The sequence below is a fragment of the Sylvia atricapilla genome, chromosome 11 (genome assembly GCF_009819655.1).
Source record: "Sylvia atricapilla isolate bSylAtr1 chromosome 11, bSylAtr1.pri, whole genome shotgun sequence".
NCBI lineage: Eukaryota > Metazoa > Chordata > Aves > Passeriformes > Sylviidae > Sylvia > Sylvia atricapilla.
Window position 1 is genome coordinate 11,263,195 of NC_089150.1, and position 20,423 is coordinate 11,283,617.

Here is a 20,423-nt window from a genome sequence, read left to right on the forward strand (position 1 = left end):
CCCACAGGCAGGAGCCAGCAGCACCCTGGATTCTACACCAAAGTAAAGTGCCTCCCAAAGCTTCTTGGAAAAAGCCTCTTTTTTAGAGACCCATCAAAGCACTGGTGCAAACCATAGTCAGAGCCAGGGTGGGCTGGAGGCTGAGGGGACACTGGGCCAGGTCCTATCCCATCTCTCACTCACCTTGGATGTTCTGGGGGTTGTCAATGACGAAGTTCCCATTCCAGACCACAGACAAGTTGACAGGCAGGTCACTGATGTCATTCCCTTCATAGAAATACTGCAGGAGGAAACAGAAGGAGGCAGAGCCTGTAAATTATTGTGGCAAAGTGTCCTGGTGGTGAGGAGCACAGAGAGACATACAATCCCATTACATGGATGTCTCCCATCAGCCCAGAGGAGAGGGATGGGGTCCTGGCTGGGACTTGCTGGTTAGGAACAAACAGGTCTGACAGCCACTTGTCAAAGCACCACAGCACATGAAACCAGTGGACTGGACCGACAAAAAAAAGATAAAGCAGCAAAACAGAGGGTCTGTAAACAGACCGAAAGCCCATCAACTCAAAGGTCTGAAGCTGCTGCTGCTGGAAAAGGAAGAAGCAGATGGTGCCTCTACAGCACAGATGTACTTCTCCCCACAAGGCTCCCGAGCCCTTCCCCATGTCTTCCCCACTCCAGAGATGCTCAGTTGAATATCTGGGATTATGGTCATCACTAGTGAACCTCAGGGCAGACAGGCTGGGCACATCACAGGAGTAGATTCAGTAGAGTCACACCCGACAGCCAGTGGGAGGATGTCCCTCACAGTCCCCTCCAGCCCCCATCATCCATAACAAAATGACAAAGCTGTGGCCACATGACCGTGGGTGAGACAGAGCTGAGGACCACTCCAGTGCCACACTAGCCCTCAGATCTAAGGAGAGAGCGCTCTTCCCCTTCACATCACACCCCAAGATGCTTCACTCCCAGCTCCACACTGTGCTTGGACATTGGCTGCACTCCATTTCAGGACTAGAACCACCATCCTGAGTTTCCACGTAGAAAGGTGCCACCAGGGCTTCTAAAGCTGGCTACCCCCCCAGCTTTAGAAGACCCAAAAATCAGGCCCTTGGACCTTCTGCTGTCCAGACCTTTTTCTCCTTCCATCCAGGCCAGCGCCTTCTCCCCAGCCAGACCCCTCTCCCCTGCCTCAACATCTGAGTCCCAGCTCCAGCAGCACCATCAGTATTCCTTGCAAAGCCCCTGCATGCAGACAGAGAGGTTTAATCGATACGGAGGCAGGAAGGCATTTGGAACCATCCCTGACAGCTAATGACCTCCTTCGGCAAGAGATTCCCCGCTCCTCGCCTGAGAAAATGACAGGCGTGTCAGGAGAGATTAAATGAATGATTCATGGGGTGCTGGAGTTCGTTAGAGAGCGGCAGATGCACCGGCAGTGGTTCACCCAGCCATGGGCTGGCCACAGCCCTGCCACCACCTCCAGCCACTCCTAGCATCACCTTTTGCAGCCCCAGGCCATACCAAGAAGAGGCAGCCCCAGCATCTCCAGCACTGCCTCAGCTGCTGCCCCACAGGACCCTCTACAGTGGGTCTGTTCTACTCGACCCCTCCACAAGGCCCAGGTATGTGGCCCATGAAGGAGGTGAGTGTGCCCAGGAAAACAACACTTCAGTCTTCTCACCTGACCATCAAAGCTGGTCCCTTCTGTGCTGAGTCCCTCCCAGACGGGCAGCATCACCAGTCCAGCATCAGACATGGCATCAAAATGGGGTGCCCCAGTGTGAGACCTGGGCACATCCACTGTGGACATATCCAGTGTGAGACCTGGCTACCTCCCTCAGCTCTACAGGGAGCCAATGAAAGCCAAGCCTGGTCCTCCATTACAGCTTTTTGTTGGTGATCCTTTGTCCACGAGCCACTCCACCTAAACACAGGGTGGAGGACCCCAAAATCAAGCCCTCCCCAAGGAAGAAGGCTGTTGCTGGTCAGCCATACACAGCAGCTGTCAGACATAGCACACTCAGCTGCAAGTCCAACAGCTCCACTACCATCTCATCTCTACAGGCAGAGCCCCATCACCCCCCAACACAAACCCCCAGACATGGCAACTCGTGTCATGTTTGCTCAGATAACCTTCATCACATCTCCACCATGCATCATCTACCACCAGAGCCTCTCAGCAACATTTCTGTTACCAGGCCTGGGAAGATAAAGCCAGATCTTGGCTAGGAGTCCAGATCTGTTCACTTCATCGTATCCTACTCCCACCCAAGGATATCCTCAAAAGAACCACAACGAGGAGCTGGCCAGATCTGTGGCAGTGAGCAGAGACCATTCCCCAGCAGCAGGAGGGAGCACATGCTGGGGAGGGTGGTGGCAGCGCCGGAGCAGAATTTAGCTGTGACGAGCCACGTGGCAGAGTAAGTGAAATTGGCATTTTCAATTTGTACTCTGACATGTCTCATTTGGGGCCCTGGCATCTCGGGAAGGCATCCAGCCTGCAGCTGTCCAAAACACTTATTTGCATCTCTCTGCCCCGGCTGCTTTTGGAAATTAGTTCTTCTGGGAGGTGGGTTGGAGGAAGAAGAATAGGGGGAGAGGGAGGGAGAACATTAACTCTTCATGTACCGGTCCTGAGACAGCAAGAGGCCAACTGCATGAGAGACTGTCTCCCTCTGGGAAAGGACACAGTACCAAGGATGCTGACTTTGCTGTGGCAGGGAACTGGAGTGGACAGCGAGGAGCAGTGGGAGCACAAGACTGTGTGAAGGGAAGTAGCAGAGCAGAAGTCATTACCTCAGCTGCTGTTCAAAGCATGGGATCACCAAGGGAACATGGATATCAATGAAAAATGTGTCCTCTGCATCTGCGTGTCTGTCAGCAGCCTCTAACCTGCCCTGCAGAGACACCAGTGTGGGTGTGTGGCTTGGATACTGTTCCTGGTCCCTGCAGAATGCTGGAGCTGGAGTCAGGACTTAGCTGTACACACGCAGGAGCTGCAGCTGCAGGGGCTCTGGGCTGGCCCGCCTGGGACTTGGAGATCCATCAGATCCCTCTCTAATTTCCAAAGCACCTCATATTTTGCAAGGTGTTTCCAAAAGGCCTCCTCACAACAGCCCTTGCCATAGTGTAAGCACAGAAGTGGCCTCTGCACCCAGGAGCACAGCCACAGCCAGGGAGGCAGCAGCATCCAAGTAAAGGAGCAGCCACCTTCCAACCTTAAAGGCCCCACAACTCGTGGGGATCAGGCAGGGGATGCTTACCAATCTCTCCATCCTATGAGATCCAAAAAAGAGCTCACAGCCAGCCAACAGGTTCCATCACGCTGGCTCCTCCCTGTTCGGAGCTAACACAGTGTTAAATATCCATTAAACACTTAACTGTTATTAATGTCCCAGTTAATCAATCCCAGTGGCTGGCAGCAGACTGGGATGAGCGTCAGGAGAGTAGGCCAGGAAGGGTGTGAGTGGGGGGGGGATGCACCTACCCAGGCAGTCCTGCTGTCAGATCATCTTTCACTCTATAAAGGTGCCCAGGACCCCCAGCTGTGCCAAAGGATGATTTGGCTTGGCAACTGGACAAGTTATGGGAAGGGGATGTTTGCTCTGGGAGCAAAAAAACAACAGGCACAGCCTGAGAGCAAACCAACAGTGTCCAAAAGTGATGTGTTCTGATGCAGCACAGCCCACAGAAGGGGATGGGAGAAAAGATGCCATCAAGTGAGTCAGCAACTGAAATGAGAACCGCCTGGTTCCTTACCTAACCCAGCCAGCCTCCCTGTCCCTCCCTGAGGAGCTTACAAGGCGAATGTGGAAGAGAGAATAGACAATGTTTCAGCCCCATCCACCTGGATACTGGTCTTCCCAGCAAGGTCTCCTGCAGAGATGCAGTTCAGGCAAGAGAACTCTTCGTTGAGCCTTTCTCAAGGCTCTTTACCCAAAACTTATCTCAGGCATATTCCCAAGTAACAACAATTGACCTCATGTTCTTTTCACACCTCCAATTCTCACATCCACCCTGCCCCCATGCAGGAATGCCACCAGTCCTGCACACAACAAGAGCTGTGGCTGTCAGCTGCCCTGAAAGTTCCATTTTTGATTCTGGCAATCCCACTGCTCACACACCCACCAGCTAGCAGCAACAGGCACTGAGAGCTACGCAGCTTCCCTCGGGATAAGAGATTCAGCACTCTGAGAAGGTGTCTCCAGGGAACCACACAGGGGACACAGCTGCAGCTAGCAGGAAACACCCCAAACCTGTGGGCAGATCGCACTGGCATGCATTTTGGGATGCTCCTGCAAATGCCATGCCGACTGGACAATGCACTAGCCCTTCCCATCCCAGAGGAGGCAGGACAACCCCACAGCCATCACACCCCTTTCCACAGGACATCCATCCCACTTCAGCCACAACCTGCCCAGCCCATTCCTGGGGAAGGCAGGAGAGGGGCTGCTCCTCTGCAAGCAAACCCACACATCCAGATTTCCTGTGCAACCCCCCTCACTCCCACATACACCATCCCCCTGGGCTGCACTTCTGGAGGAGTGCTTGGGCTGCAGCTGTGTCCTATTTTTCTGCAGTTGATGACCTCAACTCCTTCCCCGCACTACGGGGACGGCAGTAATGTACATCGCATCTCGCCAGGGCTCAACTGCAATTCATCATTATTTTATCTGCTGGAATTTAATTGGATCCTATCAAACTCTCCTGATACTCCCTTTTCACTTTAAACACTGCTGCAGGAAAGATAAATGTAGGCACCGCTAGGACAGAGAGCGCGGCTTTGTTGGCGAACAGAGCTGGGGCTGTGGGCTCCAATCCTGCTTCCCTCTCCATGGCTGGTTAATTAGAGATACATATACTGGAGGTGTGCAGTGCTCAGAACAGGGCGTGTGTGTATGATTTATGTTCCTCTATAAATATACCCTGGGCCGAGTAAAATACCGTCATCCGCACAACAGCACAACTTGACAGCAACACTCAGCCACTGACTGTGCATCTCCTTTTTCTCTTTTCAAATGGATCTCCTCCTCTCCTCCCTCATCACGCATAAGCTTCTTCACCTGGATTCCTCTTGCCTCAAATCCAGCATGGTATGAGAACCTGAGACCCTGGGAACATGTCAGAGCAACATCCAGGTTCTACAGCAACAAAAAATTACCCAGAAAACATAAATCTGAGAGGTCTTACTTCACTCCACAGCATCCACACTTGGGGCTGGGCTTTAGCATCCACACTGGGGTACCACACATGTACCTACCCTGCCAGCCCAGCTTACTCTGCACCCACATCACTTTGTCCCAGAAATAATGCTCACTCCAGGGTGAATATCCCAACCCAAGTCTAGCCAGAAGGCAGGAACCTCCACAGCCACAGCAGAAACAGTGGGCAAGGTGGGCTCTCCAGCCAGGGTCACAGGTGAGAAAGGAACCAAAAGGGAGGCAGGGAGGTGACACAGCTGCTCCTCACCACGTGGGGCTTTGGTTAAAAAGCAAGGGAAATAACTGAGGCATGATGCTTAATTAAAAGTGCTGAGACAACAAGCTCATGAAAAGGAGATCAGGGGTTCTTCCTGCACACACATTTAAAGGGAAATAGCAGCTCTGGGGATATTTCAGCCTTAAGAGGAACATTTTAGAGAGAAAAAGCCAAACCTTTGATAGTGAGAAACACCTGTAGCCATTTTGCAAAGGCCAGGACTAAATCAGATCAAGTCCAATGTTACAAGCATTAGTGCAGATTGGGGATTGTGGCACTTTTCAACTGTAAAGCTGTTCCATTTTTGCAGCAATAAGGAGGATGAACTCTGTTGAAGGATGTCAGATGGGAAAGAATAGGCAAAGGATCTTCTTTGGAAAGGAAGATAAAGGATATTTGGAAAATTAATCTCAGTGGCATCAACCTTATGCATTAAGACAGGTGACCATTTCTCCATCCTCTTCTGGAAAAAGCAAGCCTGGAAACGTCTGCTTCCAAAAGATTAAAGGCAATCAATTCACAAAAATTAGTTTATTGGCAAAGATCTTAATTTCCTTAGTTAGGTTTGTCTTTCCTTCTTGCATCTTTACAATACATATGGAAAACCATTAGGGTTGCTTTCCTCTTGAGGAGCAGAAAGAGATCAAAGTGAGGAGGCAGAAAAGGGTCTTTTGGCTTGGTTTATGGCCTGGGATGCTGAGGAATACCAAGGCTGGTCTCCCTTGAGTTTGCCAAAGACCTACTGGGTTTTTCAAACGATGTTTATAGTCAACACTCAGGCCTTAATGAATGGACTGCTGAATATTTAACCAAGATGTCGTTTCTTCAGAGTGCTAACAAGTCATTGGAGTTTGACAAGCACTAAAACAAAAGACAAAGAGTTTTAAGGGCCTTGACTTATTATGCCTTTCATTTGCCAGAGATTCAGGAAAGCATCCCTAATTCCACAGAGTATTTAACCTCTTGTTTAGATCCCTGAACTCCTGGAAACCCTGCGTGCTTAAATGCCTTTTGGCATCCATCCTTCACATACTGGCTGGGAAGATGTCATCTTTTTCCTATTTCTCCGCTCGCCAGTGTTCTCCACACCAAAATTCTAACCCAAAGGATGAAGTGCAATGGAGGAAGCCATTGGGCCATGGCTGGGAGAGCCTGAAGCACTATCAGGCAGCCAGATGGACTGCGAAAAGGCACGAAGGAGACGCACCACACAAGTGTGAATCTGAATCCCCCACACCATAATGCAGCCTGGCTCAATGCCCTCAAACATTAAAGCAGGTGAGCAAACCCTGAAAGCAAAGCAGCTTCTTTAAAGTCAAAACTCTCATTTTCTCTTTGTGAAGCCACCCCGAAACCAAAACCCACATCTCCTGCCCCAGACTGCAGTCCCATGGAGCTGCTGCTACCTGCTCCCCATGTACCTCACAACACCACACACATGCCCTTCTGACAATTTGTGCTGTTTTTACAGCATCCCTGACAATTTCCAGGTCAAACACTGTCAGCCCTGGATAAGGCACTGGTTACAGCTGTCCTACCCCTTTGGAGAGCTGCAGAGGCCGTGCAGCTCACGGCATCAATCCTGGCAACCACAGCATCCCTTGGGAAACACAGAAAATGCACTGTGCTTTCGACTCTCCCTCCTGCTTGAGAAGTTATAACACAGTGGAGAGAAATGAGTCCACATTGTTCAGAGCCTCTCTGTAAGCTCCACCTCCATTATGTAAAGGTTCCCCTCTGGCGCAGGCACCTCTCCCCAGCACCCCACAGGAGCCATCAGGCTGCTGCTGTCAGCACTGTGCAGCCATAGCACTTCCCTACAGGGAGCATCCTGCAGCACACACGTCCCAAACTACTCTGGAATAAAGTCAGCCAAACCCCACACTACAGAACTGGGCAGGAGACAGCTGCCAGCTCCAGGCAGAGGAGGCTGGATGGGCTGCATAGCACCCCCCCAGGACTGCTGCCCAGGGCAGGAGGCAATGGCTCAGGATGCTCCTCCTGTCCAAAGGCTCTGCAGCCCTGGGATCACTGGAGGAGGAAGGGAGCCAGTGCTCATCTTCAATGGCTTCTAAATGTCACTTTGTGCCACCAAAGGGAGCACGGATTGCACTGGTGTTAGGCTGCAAATGAGCTTTCACAGTATGAGAGATGAAAAACAAATTTTAAAAGGATTAAATGGGAGAGCAAAGGGAGGGGCTGGCTCCATTCAGATGAGGGCAAGTTGGTGTAGAGCACAGCGGCCAGCTGAGGAGCTGAGCAATAGCAGCTCCCAGTGGGGCTATCAGCACCCAGAGTGGCTTTGTTCATGGGCCTGGTGCACAGCAAGAGGCACACACACAGCTCACCCAGGACTGCTAAACCCCCTCCCCTAAGTGGGGGACAGAGGGCAGAGAAGGCAGAGATGCCTGCAGGAGAGAGCTGAAGTGACAGGGCTGCAGGGGGCAAGGACACAGAGGCAGGGAGTGATGCAGGGAGCATGGGATGGAGGGCAGGCAGGCAGGGGAAAGAGGCAGCTGCTGGTCAGATCAGGGACGGAGTCAGGGATGAACAGAGGCTGCTGGGAAGGAGGGGAAGCGCTTGCAGGGCTGGCAGGCACAGCTGCATGTGGAGGGCTCCATGAGTGCAATGGGACACAGAGGTGTTACCTCCTTCCCGCCTGTAAAATGGGATAGCTTGGTGTTGGGGGAGCTACAGCACATCTGGGCCCAGCTGGCTCCAGTCCAGGCAACTTTCTTCAGCTCTGCAAACCCAATTTCCTTGGAAGTGCTCCTAAAGCCTGGTGGCTTCAGCATTGATCCTATCTGGAACAACCCCAAGCAGCTTCCCAGTGCCCCTGGGGGCAGCAGCGAGGAGCCTGCCCCACACCCCACAGGCAAGAGAAACCCCCATTATCTGCCCATGAGAGAGAGCAAAACTGCCCATGCAATGAGCTGGGGTGGTCCTGGGGCAGGCAGGAAGGAGCAGCCCACAGACAGGGCCAGGCCAAGGAGAGCTCCCATCACACTCACCGAGGTGTTCTGGCACTGGATGCTGGTGCTGTTGAAGCGCAGGGCGGTGACACGAGTGGTGCTGCCGGGGATGTGGAAGATGCACTCGTAGTTGCGTTGGCCTGACTGCGGCTGGGGCAGGTTCTTGGCTGTCAGCGTGATGGGTTTCACCACACCCACAGGGATGTAGATCTGGGTGGAAGGCAGGATCTGAGGGCAATCCTGCAAGGGGACCAAGAGGCAGATGATGAGACAGGAGCACTGTACAGCCTCCCCCAGCACCCCTGTGACCCTCTCCTTGCTGGCCAGCTTGGCAATGCACTGCAAAAACACCACCCTGAGCACACACTTGAGAAAATCCTCACGTGCAGCAACCCCACACTAGCTTTCTATGCCTGCGCTACCCAAAGCCCTGAAGACAGGAAAAGAAGAACACAAAGAAATCTGGTGGCCGGGCAGTAGAGTGTTTCCTATAGCTCAGGTTGATGATCAGGTGGGAGGTGGGGAGAGGATCCATCTCTGGAACCTGGAACCTGCCATTGCAACAGCAACACATGTTTGGGCCAACTGGTAATAATACGGACTTCAATGCCATCATTGCAGCCAGTAGGTTTTAGAGTTAATGCCCACTGGACTATCCACTGCCAAGCTACCTGCTCAGCCCTCCTGCTTCCCTTACAGCCTCCATCCCCCTTCCTCCACAAGTAGAGAGAAAAGCCTTTCCCCTCCTTGATACAGCAATGTGCTCCTCCAGTGTGGTAGAAAACTTGCTTTGCAGCAATTTTTGCTGCTGCTGCTTCTATCTGCTCCAGCACAAAGCAGTGTCACCCCACTCAGCCCAGCTGCAGGCTGCCCAGCAGACAGTGACTCCAGCCAGGGGATGCTGCTGAGTCTGAGCTGGAGAGGAAAGCACCTCCCTGCCAGGCCCTGGGGAAGGAGACATTGGGAGGGCAGAGCACTCTACTTTTAATAGCTGCAGGCTCCCAGCTGCTCCAGGGGAGCTGGTGACTCTTGTGTGCAAAGCACAGGGGAGCAGGAGGGAGCAAAAATAAATGAGCTCAGGCAGCAAAACAGCTCTGCAGCCCCGGTGGGTAACACTTTGGCAACAACAGCCTGATGCAATCCCAAGCCGGCTTTGCCGAGCCGGGCAGAGGTCTCACACCTACAGCAGCTACTCCTGGGAGTGTTGGCTTGAAATAACATCAAGAGGGAATAACATGTGAGCTGCTTTAAAAACAGAAATGCAGTGGATGCAGCTGCTCCACTGCTCTCACAAAGCTTCTGATGGCCACAGTGCCACTGCAGGGGCAGCTCTGGCCCCAAGGCCACCAGCAGCCACGTGTCACCAAGGCTGCCCAGCTACCTCCTGCCATCCTGCAGCAAGCCAGGCTGAACCTTGCAAAGTGCCAAGCTTTATCTCAGCTAGTATGATCACTCGACTTTCAAACAATGCAGAGAAAAGAAAAAGGAATTGTTTTATTTAGGAAATCTTGACAGAAAAACCCAACTACTTTTACTCTTTGGGTTTTCTGTTCTTCACAAGTCTGTATTCCCCAAAAGCACAGTTTTCAAGGGAAGAAACTATTTGTCTCCAAAACATACTAAACAAAAGCTGAGAGGAACAGCAGCGCTAGCCCTAAACTGGAGATGGCAACAGGGCTGGGTCAGTCTGGAGACACTGGGCACTTCTCTGCTACCTCCCTGCTCCATATCATGATTGCCACTCTGCAAAGTGGGCTTCAGTTTCCCCCTGCTTCCAGAATCAGCTCAACTCACAGTGGGGAGACATCTCACATCCATTGCCATTTCCATGGAGTGTCCCCATGACTGCATGGCGGTTGTTCCCCACCAGTTCCCAGCTTGGAAGTGCAGTCAAAGGAAGCAGCCTCCATCCTTTTGATCTCCTCCACATTGCAGGGGGACCCCAGGGGTGGCACAAGCCTTCCCCACAGGTCACACACACACTTGGCAAGTATTAACTCCTGGCTCACTGTCCAACACTTCCATCTCCTCTTTTTTCAGTAATTATCACCACAGCCCAGCTGGGATGGTGGGTTAGTCCATGCCCCCAGGCTGGGCTCACCATGGCTGTTTGCAGGCTGGTGCCCAGGGAGCACAGGCACACGTGTCCCTCTCCCCACACAGGCAGGTGGGCTCATTCTGCCGGTTCGCAGTTCGAGCTGAATCCCCCCATGATGTCACACGCTCCACATCTGCCAGCAGAAGTGTCTCATCCAGCAAAAATGTCAGCCTGCGCCCAAACAGGAAGCACCTGGTGCTGGTGGGCGCCCAGGGTGCCCGGAGGGGTGGGGGTACAAGGACAACTCATTTCCCCTATGAGCAAGTCCAACTGCTGACACAACTTACTCTGGCATTGCCCAGCACTTCCATCCCCTGGGAATACTCTGCATAGCCCACAGAGCTCTGTTTCCTGCCAAAAATAGCCCCTCCCAGCAGAGCCCCAGGCCCCAGGAGCAGGCAGCTATGAAAGCATGGGATTAACAGAAAAGCAAGGCCCCAACTCACACAAATTCCCAAACAACACACAACTCAGATTTCCTCCATGAAAACCATTTTCCTAGCTGGATGAGAACATGACATGGGTGTCCAGGTTTGTCTGGAGAGGTAAGAGCTTTATAATGACACTGCAAATGCTGCCATTTGGATTTCTTTGGCAGCTCCCAGCTCCAGCTGCAAAGCTGTGCATCAGCAGAGATACTGAAGGCAGTCTGGGACTCGGCCTGATCCCAGCTCTGAGGTTCCTTCACAAAGTCCTCAGCCACTCCCACTGCTGGGGAATGAAGAACAAATGCTAGCTGAACCATCTAATCTGAACCAACACACTTGTTTCCCTCAGTCTGGGAACCTTTCACCCTCCACAGCAGCTCTGCCTCAGCAGAGTCTGTCTCAAAAGAGCAGCCTTCTGGGATGGGATGCGTCAATGTCCATCACTGACCACCCTTTGGCCACCACAGCACACCACAAGTGGAAAAAAATGAACATGCTTTATCACCTGTGCTGCTTCATCACCTCTTCTCCAGCTCTGCACTCCCCCAGCAAAGCCACAGAGGAGGGCAATCTCCAGACCTCAGGCTTTAAAGCTACCACCACCAGTGGACAGGGACATCCTGACTACTGTCACCATTTCCAGGCACATTTATGTGAGTGGTGGCTCCTACCCATGCCCCATTCCATCCCTGCCACCCCCAGAAATCCAGACAAACATTCCTGGCATGCCCAGAACAGAGTGCCACGGGTCACTCTGTTTTCCCACAAAACAACCACTTTCCCACCCAGGAAATTGTGGTGAACTACCCAGGGGAAGAAGCAGAGACAGTTACCCTCTGTCCTTGCATTTCCTGACCAGTGTCCACCACACTCCAGCCAACACAGACAGACCAAATCCTGCTTAAAATAACCTTCCTGCAGAGAGGATGGGGCTGGCTGTCTACCATTAACTTGTCCAGTGGTGCCATGGGACTGGCACTGAGCCCCCCCATCCACCACACCATCCTGCTGGGGAGGACCAGGATGGCCAGGGATGGGGACAGGATGTCTCATCCCAGCCTCACCACAGAGCCCACAGCTGCAGCTGGTCTGAGGGTGCCTCACCATCCCTGCTGGGCACTGCTGAGGCCACACCAATGTGCAAACAGGCTGAGCCAAGCGATCCAAACCTCAAATCAGGCACTGGTCCATTTCCCATGTGACCAAAAGGTCTGCTGGGGAACACTGTTCACACTGGGGAGAGACACAAGTTCCTGAGCAGCCAGGAGAGAGCTGCACACATCCCAAGGGCAGCACCACTGTGGGGTACATCCAGGTGCTTTGGGGTCAACCTGGCAGGGAGGGGCCAGATCCCATGGCCACAGTGAGGGGAATGGGCAGACAAGAACTGCTGGGTTCCAGTGGTCTGGATACCACACGTCACATTTGCAGAAGCAATGCCAAGGCTGGCTGGAAGCATGACCTCAGGAGCAGGCTTCTGGGATGCCTGAGATTGCTCACTGGATTTCTTCACAGCACAAGCTAAGAGAAAAGAGCGTTTTCCAACTTTCTCAGGTTAGTAAACTCCCCTGGAGGCAGCAGGACCCTTCCCACTGGGGCCATGTACCAGCGGGAAACCCAGGTAAGTTCAGCTGGAGCCCCCTTCCAGAACAGGGACAGAGTTTCCTTCCCGTAACTCTCCCTTCAGAATCCAAAGCAGCATTTACTGTAGAGCCAGCAGTGGCTTGCCAAACCTCCATACCCAAGCCAAGCAGCCAGCAATGCCACCACAGGCTGGGGACAGCAGGACATCCTGCAAACACCCTGCTGATGGCAGGTTTCCCCAGTGGGTGGCACGGATGCTGCATAGGATGAGCCCCCACGAAAGCACACGCTCCTCCACAAAGCAAAAGCTGAGATGAAGAAGGCGTGAGGTGCAGCAAAAACAGTTTGTTTTACAGATTTCAACCTTCCCCTCTCCAAAAACAAGTTGTTCTGCAATGACAGTTCAAGCTTGCTCCCTTCACAAACATCAAAGGAAAATGCTTTAGCATCTCTGCCTTTGTTTTTCCTTTCATTCAGCCTAAAGTGCTCTGGGCTTCAGCCGACTTCCCAAGCTGCCTCTCCACAGCCACACAGCTTCTCCCAACCAGCACATAGTCCCATCAGTATTTCCCTTTCCTCCCTCACTGCTCCTCAGGCAGCTCCACTACCCCAGGAGAGGCAGTGGGACTCATTTCTGAAGGAGTTTGCCTTCTTCTGAACCCTTCCCCAGAGAGCAGGGGACCGTGACAGGACCAGAACAGGCGAGGGGAGCAACCTCGCACTATCTTACCTCAGAGAGCTTGACACGTCCCTCCAGGAAAGAGCAGTCAGCAGCATTGTGGGTGCAGATGTGGCGGTACTTGCACCAGTGGCAGGGGAAGGAGCCATTCACACAGGACAGGCAGCTGCAGAGGCAGAGAAGTGGGCAGTGTTAGGGCAGCATCAAGGCAGAGTCCACAGGGACATTTCTTGGGATGCTTCAGCAGGACAGTATCTATAGGTGATCCTGTACCTCGGGGTGGAAAGGATCCCTTATCCACAGGCCATGCACTGGGAGAGAGATGCCTGCACAACCTGAACCCTCATGCTTTTCCCAGGGAGGGTGGGGGAATATGGTCTTTCAGGCACTGCACGATTTGTGTCCCAGCTGAAGAGGCCACATTTCCTCCTCCTCCTCCTGGCAGGCTGACCCCGACCAGCCCCCTCCAGCAGGGGCTGAGCTCCAGACTTTGGGAGCTTTATTTGGGTTCAATGAAAGGCGATTTTAGCAAGAGGCAGCAGAACAAGGGCTCTGCACCACAGGGAAACAGGGGAGAGAGGGCCAGATTAATGCATGCTCATTGAGAGGAAAATTATAACTGGCGAAAGGTTGGGTCAGATTAACATTTCGGGACTGTAGCGCCTTTCAGCTGCTCACAATAGGTTGTGTGTGACCCCCTCCCTCAGCCCCCTCAGCCCCAGCCCTGCAGAGCCGCGCGTGCGTTGTGTCTGTGCCTTCCACCCTCCTCAGCCCAGACGCTTCCTCTCAGTGCCAGGGATCACTCCTGCTCCGCTCTCCCCATCTTTTCTGGGGGTATCTCAGGACCCAGGGATGCCAGGAGCCCCATGCTCTGCTTTCCAGTCCTCTTCGCAATGAAACCTGCCCCAGGGACCTGATGACACTCCCCAAAGCAGGAGGGGACACACAGAGTCCCACTGACATTCACAGGAGTGGCACCTCGACTACCTGGTTAGCTTCCCTCGCTAACCCCTTCCCAGGCATCACTGTTTGGAGGCACAGGGCATCCCACAGCTGGAGGGAGGCTTTTGGAGGTTTCATCCCTGAGAGGAGGGAAGGGGCTGAGCCCTCCCTGCCATGCTGTTTGGGGGGGCATAGCAGACAGGTCCCACATTTAGTACACAAGCCTTCACGGGGCAGGTCTGCACCAGACATGTCTGTGCAGCCCAAGCTGTTCTCCCGAGGAGGAGATAGGAGAGCTGCTGAGGCGTAAGCTAAAAGGCAGTAAGAATAATCAACCTGGCTTTAAAAAAAATGAAAAGAAAAAATAAGAAAAGAAAAAAGCAGCAGCACTACTTTTCTCCCTAGAAGGCTCATACCTGCTCCTCACTGATCCAAGCATCAAAAGGATCAGGCCCAAAGCAATTATATTTAAACAAAGACAGGTTCTTTCCCTGAACACAGTTCTGGCAGGAGGCAGGCAGCCCTGCCCAGCCCAATTCCTTCTCTTAATCACAGCTATCTCTCTGCCTCTACCCCTGGGAAACGACAGGAAAACACAGCATCACCCCGTGAGGCAGCAGAAAGACAATCTTCCTGGAGAAGATATCCTTGGTGGCAGAGCCTGGCATGCCAAATCCCTCTCCCTCCAGCAGAATTGTCACTTTGGAGGTGTGGGGACCTGAGGGAGCCACAGGGTGAGGGCAGCCCAGGGTGTAAAGACACACCCAAGGCTTTGCAGGACAGGTCTCCCGGCACGCCCTGGGGTTTCACACACCATTACATATACAGCAAGAGCTTCCCAAATCCATGCGCACTCACTAAGGAAATATTTAATTAAGCTGCTTGCAAAGGGAGCTGGAAGTCATTTCCATGTTTCGCTCACATTTTCACTTCCAAATGAACAGCCCTTTTAGCTTTACCCACAAATATGCTAATTGAGATGCTCCTTATGCAAATATATGCAATTTTATTTCAGCTGCAGAGATTCAACTTAAAAGCGGAGCCACAGCCTCCTATCTCTGGTTGCTTTGATGGAGGGAGGTGCAGAGGGTGGGGGGAATAGGGAACACAAACAAAGGCAAAGGACAGCTCCTGCCCTCCTGCTAAGAGCTCGGGCAGGACCAGTGGACAGATAAATCCAGGATATGGAGGGGCGGGACAGGGAACATACAGATTAATTCTCATGGGAATAGCGCAGCCCCAGAGAAGTCACGTAAGAGAGAAGGACAAGCAGCCACAAGCCACATGCTGGGGCCCAACTACCAAGCTGCAGCATAACCTCCCATGATTTGCCTCCACCATCCTCCAAAGAAGAGATTTTCCAGCCACCAGGTCCTTCAGGGTCTGCAAAAAGACTCCCCAGTCCCCTTTCCACCACCTCACAAGGCATCTCAAAGCAGCTGGGTGAAGTTCCTGATGCAGCCCTGCCCCAGGCACTCCAGCCCAAACATCTGCAGCTCCACTTTGCAGTTCTTCAGGGTCAAAGCCAAGTCTTGGCTGTTTCAAGATCCTTCTCACCTGAGGGTCTCCTTTGCCATTTAATTACTGCAGGTCCCAGCTGGTTTCCCAGCCTCCACTTGCCAAAGGATCTCAGGTTATCCTCCATGAACACATTGAGGTGCATGGTTCCTCCTTCCTACTTGAGCCCTCTCAGTTGCTTCTAACTTAACTGAGCCATTCCTAAAGCCCCATCCTCAGTGATGGTATCCACACTCTCCCTTCTGCCAAGGTTCTCCTTCTGCCACGAGGACATCAAATGCCACTGTGAGAGCACACTCCACACACACTTTGCTCTGCAGCATTTCTGCTACACTTAGAGCCTGTCCAGGTCAAAGTGGTGAGTCAGCACTCAGGTGCCAGTAACATGGTGAAACTGTTTACAGCCTGCCTCAGTCCTGCTGGCCTCAGCACTGCTGTTTGGCCACCACAGCACCCTGCAAGGCTGCCCAAAGCCCAGGACAGAAGATGAGGCAGGGATCCCTGGCTGCTGGTCAGGATGGGCAATGTGGCTGTGTCCCAGTGTGTCCATGTCCCTGTTTGTCCGTGTCACTGCTATCTGTTCCTGGCACAGGAGCAGGCTGCTCGGCAGCATGATGCCATCTGTGCCGTCTCTCTCCTTCCCACGGTCAGGCACTCTTCCCTCATCACTTCTTGCCTAAGAGGCTTTCATCACTCCGGGTAATTAGAGGGAGGCTCTCCTTCATGTGTTGAAGTGTTCCGCCTCCCCAAAGCGTGCCAGGAGAGCAAGAAGCCCAGCGAGGCAGAAAACCGATGGTGGGGGTGCAGCACTGATAGGGACCCACAGCTTGTTCCCCATCTGCCTCCTCCCCAGCCCTGACAGGTGCTGGTGGAGATGAAGCCCCAGTGAGACAGGGAAAGGGGCCCAGACCCACTGGCAGAGCCCTCCTTGAGTCCTGATGACCTCGTGAGAGAGGTGGGGCACCAGCCTCAGTCAGTGCAGCACTTCGGGGTCTCTCTGTGCCAAGTGCCCCATCCCAAAACAACTCCAGGCTCACTGCTGGCCTGAAACCTTCCCCAACCACAACAGGCATCCTTGCAGGCAACAAAGCAACTCTGCTCAACTTTGAGCACCCCACGGTCAAAGCCAGAGCCTCCCCACAGCCCCCACACCTGCCCACATCTCACCCCACAGCTGGGCCAAAAACTCCCAGCACTGCTCCCTTCCACTTCCATAAATAATCCCAAACTTGGTAATGCCATGCTGGGGAAACACCTGACAGGGCTGCAGAGAAGCACAAGTGCAGACAGGGCAGAAGGACAGCAAAGACATCTCTCCAGGGTGGGTACAGAGCCAGAAGCATCACTGCAGGATGAGCCCAGACCCAGGGGTAGCTTCAGGGACTGACTCCTCCCTGAGTGTGCAGGCACCTCCAGTGACCATGGAGAGGTTCCAGCTGTGTCCACACATGACCCAAAGCAAAGCTGTAGCTGATAGGAAGTGTGGAGAGCCAGCAGTGCTGCATTCAGACTCCTCACTCAGTCTCCTCCCTGCACTGCCAGCCCCAGGCATGCCACGTGCCCAAAGGGGCCCGAAGCTCTTCATCACACTGAACAGCGGGGGCAGAAAACAAAAACAGCATCCACAGGAGCGAGATAAGCCTGAGCAGCAAACATGAGCAGGACAAGAAGATGCGAGCACTGCACACACACACAGAGGCTATTTCTATGGCTCAGCATGTCCGTGAAGGAAGGAAGGACATGGAGTGAAGGGCAGGGAGGAGGAACAGGGGGAAGTTGAATGGCACCAAGAGCAGAGCAGGGGAGGTCCATTAAGAAGGGAAATTATAAACACAGTGTTGATGAAAACAGCATCTGTGCAGGCACAGCACAGCCGCCTGCGAGCCCCCCGACTGTTCCTCAGATCTCCTCTTGGCAGGAGGATGCATCCTTAGTGAATACTCAGCTCCAGCACAGCCTGCATCTGGAGCAGCAGCTGTCAGGGCTGAGGGGCTGAACTGCAGTGCTTCGGGCTTATATCCATCTCTACTCTAGGGAGAAGGGGAAATCCTGAAGAGCAGTTGAACCAGACGGTCAGTGTCCCCCCAGCCCCTACACAGACCTACAGGCAGCTTCCTCACTGGTGCCCAGGAAAGGTGTAGGGTGGGAGTCACCTCTTGCCTCCCTCCATCCCTGTCCATCTCAATCCATTTCTGCCCTTCCTTTCACCAACCAAACTCTTTTCCACCCCTGCTGGGTTTTGCCAAGGTCCTTAATCACAGGGTGGTGCAGAGCATCCACCATCACACTGAAGGATGCAGAATCATGCCCTGTGTTTTAAGATAATTCTCTTGAAAGACACTCAGCTGCCTCCCCTTACTAAAGCATAAGACCAGGCTGTACCAGCCCTCCTCATTCACAACGTATATGATGTAAACCAGGTTATCCTGAGCTGTCTCTGGGGCCATCCTACAGGATTTTCCACCTGCCCCAACCCAGCAGCACACAGGGATCTGTTACCACCACATAGCTCAGACATGAAAACTCAGATATACACTCCCTCAACTGCTTGTAGCCATCTGTCTGTGTCTTTGAAAAGAAAGCATCTGTAAGCATCTGGAAATGAGCAGCAGTGGGCCAGCAGAGAAGCATGCCATGTGCAGGCAGAAAGAATGGCTGCAGAGGAGTCCAGTGGCTCAAGGGCTGGCATTGTCTCATGGGTGCCAACAGGTGCCTCGGCCACCAATACAGCCCAGTCCTGCCTTACCAGCACAACCCCGCTGCTCCCAGCACATGGGACATGCATTAAAATCACATTTACTTAATGGAGGCTTACAAGGAAAGCTTGACCTGTGGGATAGAGACACAGCAGAGTCACATGTCTCCAGCCTAGAGGAGTTAGAGCCATTTGGCATGTCTGCCCTTGCTCTAGCTTTAGAGAAATTCACGCTGCAGCTGATTGGACATGGGTGTCACAGTTGCCACTACACTGAAGCACAACCACAAGGCTGGTAGCATCATGACCACCACCTGGACTGGAGACAGGTTTCCAGGATGTTCAGATTCCCTTCTGGAATGAGACTTCCTGATAGGATTTTCCCCCTTTCCCTGTGCCACCACCTGGATTTTTGCTTCCACGTTGCAGTGGCAGGACATGCTGGTGATGTGCTGAGCATGCTGGAAGTTGAAAACCCAGCAGCTCTGCAACAACTGCCCACAGAATTGAAGCACCAAAGGCTCTCATCTTCTTCCCCATCCCACTCCACTTGCCAGCTCCATTCCCACAGCCACACACTCCAAAAAGCCAAACCACAACAGGATTTATGAAACAGAGTTTCCAGAGGAAAAATCCAGCAAGAAAAATGGAACCAGTGGGAAGAAATAAATACATCTTACTATTCCCTAGAATTGCTCACTAGCTTTCTGTGAGGATTCCCTACTTCCCTACCTCGCCAGCAAGCTCTGCCAGAGGCAGGCAGGGAGCCTGGTGTTACATCTTTATCTTAAAAGGGGACTCATTTCCCCACAAATGCTTTGAAGAAGACATTTAACTCTGACAAAGACGACCTCAACATCTGCCCATGCACACGCTAGGCTCAGGCTGATTCATTACACGATCAAAGGTGCCGAGAGGCCTTTTAAATGCCTGCACTTGATCGGTGTCCCATTGGAAACCCCCAGGGGAATCCACACAGTCCCTGCCATGGGGGTTTTCATCCCATTCTCCACGGCAGGAACCAGAACCTGTCCCCAGGAGCTGCAGACAAGCCTGTGGGCAACGCTGCTCCTCTGCTGTGGGCTGGCAGTGACCCTTAGCCAGCCACATTCCCCTTTGCAAAGGTCCCATTTCTCTGCATCAAATTCTTTCCACTCCCCTGTTCAATGCATATCCCACAGCTCAGCCAGAAGCATCCCCTGCCTAATGCCCAAGCCTTTAGGAGCAGGATGCCCAAAGGACATGCCTGAGCCCCTCAGGAGCCCTGAGTACCTAAATCTGGGACCTCCAGAAGCTTCCCAGGTGACTCCTGGAAAGGAATGAAGCCCAGAGAGGATGCAAATTCCAGACCAGGGCTCCCAGGGACCCTGCACCAAAGTACACCAGGAGCCATCGATGCTGGACTGTGATGGGGACAGTTCCAACACACAGGCATAAAGCCCTGCATTAACAGATGGGACAGCTTTGAAGCTCCACCTGGAAGGCATCCCCTCTGCTCAGAACATCATAGCCAAACATACAGGCAGCACAACCCCCTCTTCTGTAGAAGTGATCAGATGCATCATCCTTTCTGCAACCCCTCCTTTGACCAGGCAGGTTCCAGCAGCCCTTGAAAATGCATGGGAAGAAGGCCTGCCAAGCTTGTGGGAAATAAGAGAGCCAGGATGCTCATGCAGCAGCAGGACCAGCCCCACAGCTCGCAATTTGCTGATGCCTTTCCAGATGTCTGCTGAAAATAAGAAGGGTCAGACTCTCCCTGGTGCACACGGTGGAGCTGCATTGGCTTCTCTTGGAGCTACCCCAGCTGACATCAGCAAAGAGCTGCCTCAATAGCCTCCCATCTCTCCCCACAACCATCTGAAAAATCTCACTCAAACACTTTGTCCTCAGCTGAGAAATGATTTGACATGCAGAACTCTGCTTTCCAACCTAAGCAAAGCCGTCCAAATACAGAAAGAAAACATAATACACAGTGATCAGAGATCTCCACAGGAAAAACATTAGCCTGGTGGAAAAGTATATTGTTCCT

At 52.9% G+C, this 20,423-nt stretch overlaps 1 protein-coding gene and 1 long non-coding RNA gene across 2 annotated transcripts in view; one reads left to right on the forward strand and one right to left on the reverse strand.

Moving 5' to 3' along the window:
* Window positions 1-20,423, reverse strand: part of PLXNA1 (plexin A1) — a 111,308-nt gene that overhangs the window by 33,879 nt on the left and 57,006 nt on the right. Inside the window, exons 9-11 of the mRNA XM_066326662.1 lie at window positions 13,291-13,405; window positions 8,490-8,690; window positions 184-280 (exon numbers count right to left, since the gene is read on the reverse strand). Of these exons, the coding sequence (XP_066182759.1) occupies window positions 184-280; window positions 8,490-8,690; window positions 13,291-13,405 (413 nt within the window). The remainder of the gene's footprint in view (window positions 1-183; window positions 281-8,489; window positions 8,691-13,290; window positions 13,406-20,423) is intronic.
* Window positions 2,276-6,778, forward strand: LOC136365936 (uncharacterized). The gene is made up of 2 exons (XR_010744439.1): window positions 2,276-2,420; window positions 6,556-6,778. It is a non-coding gene; the product is annotated as an uncharacterized lncRNA (long non-coding RNA).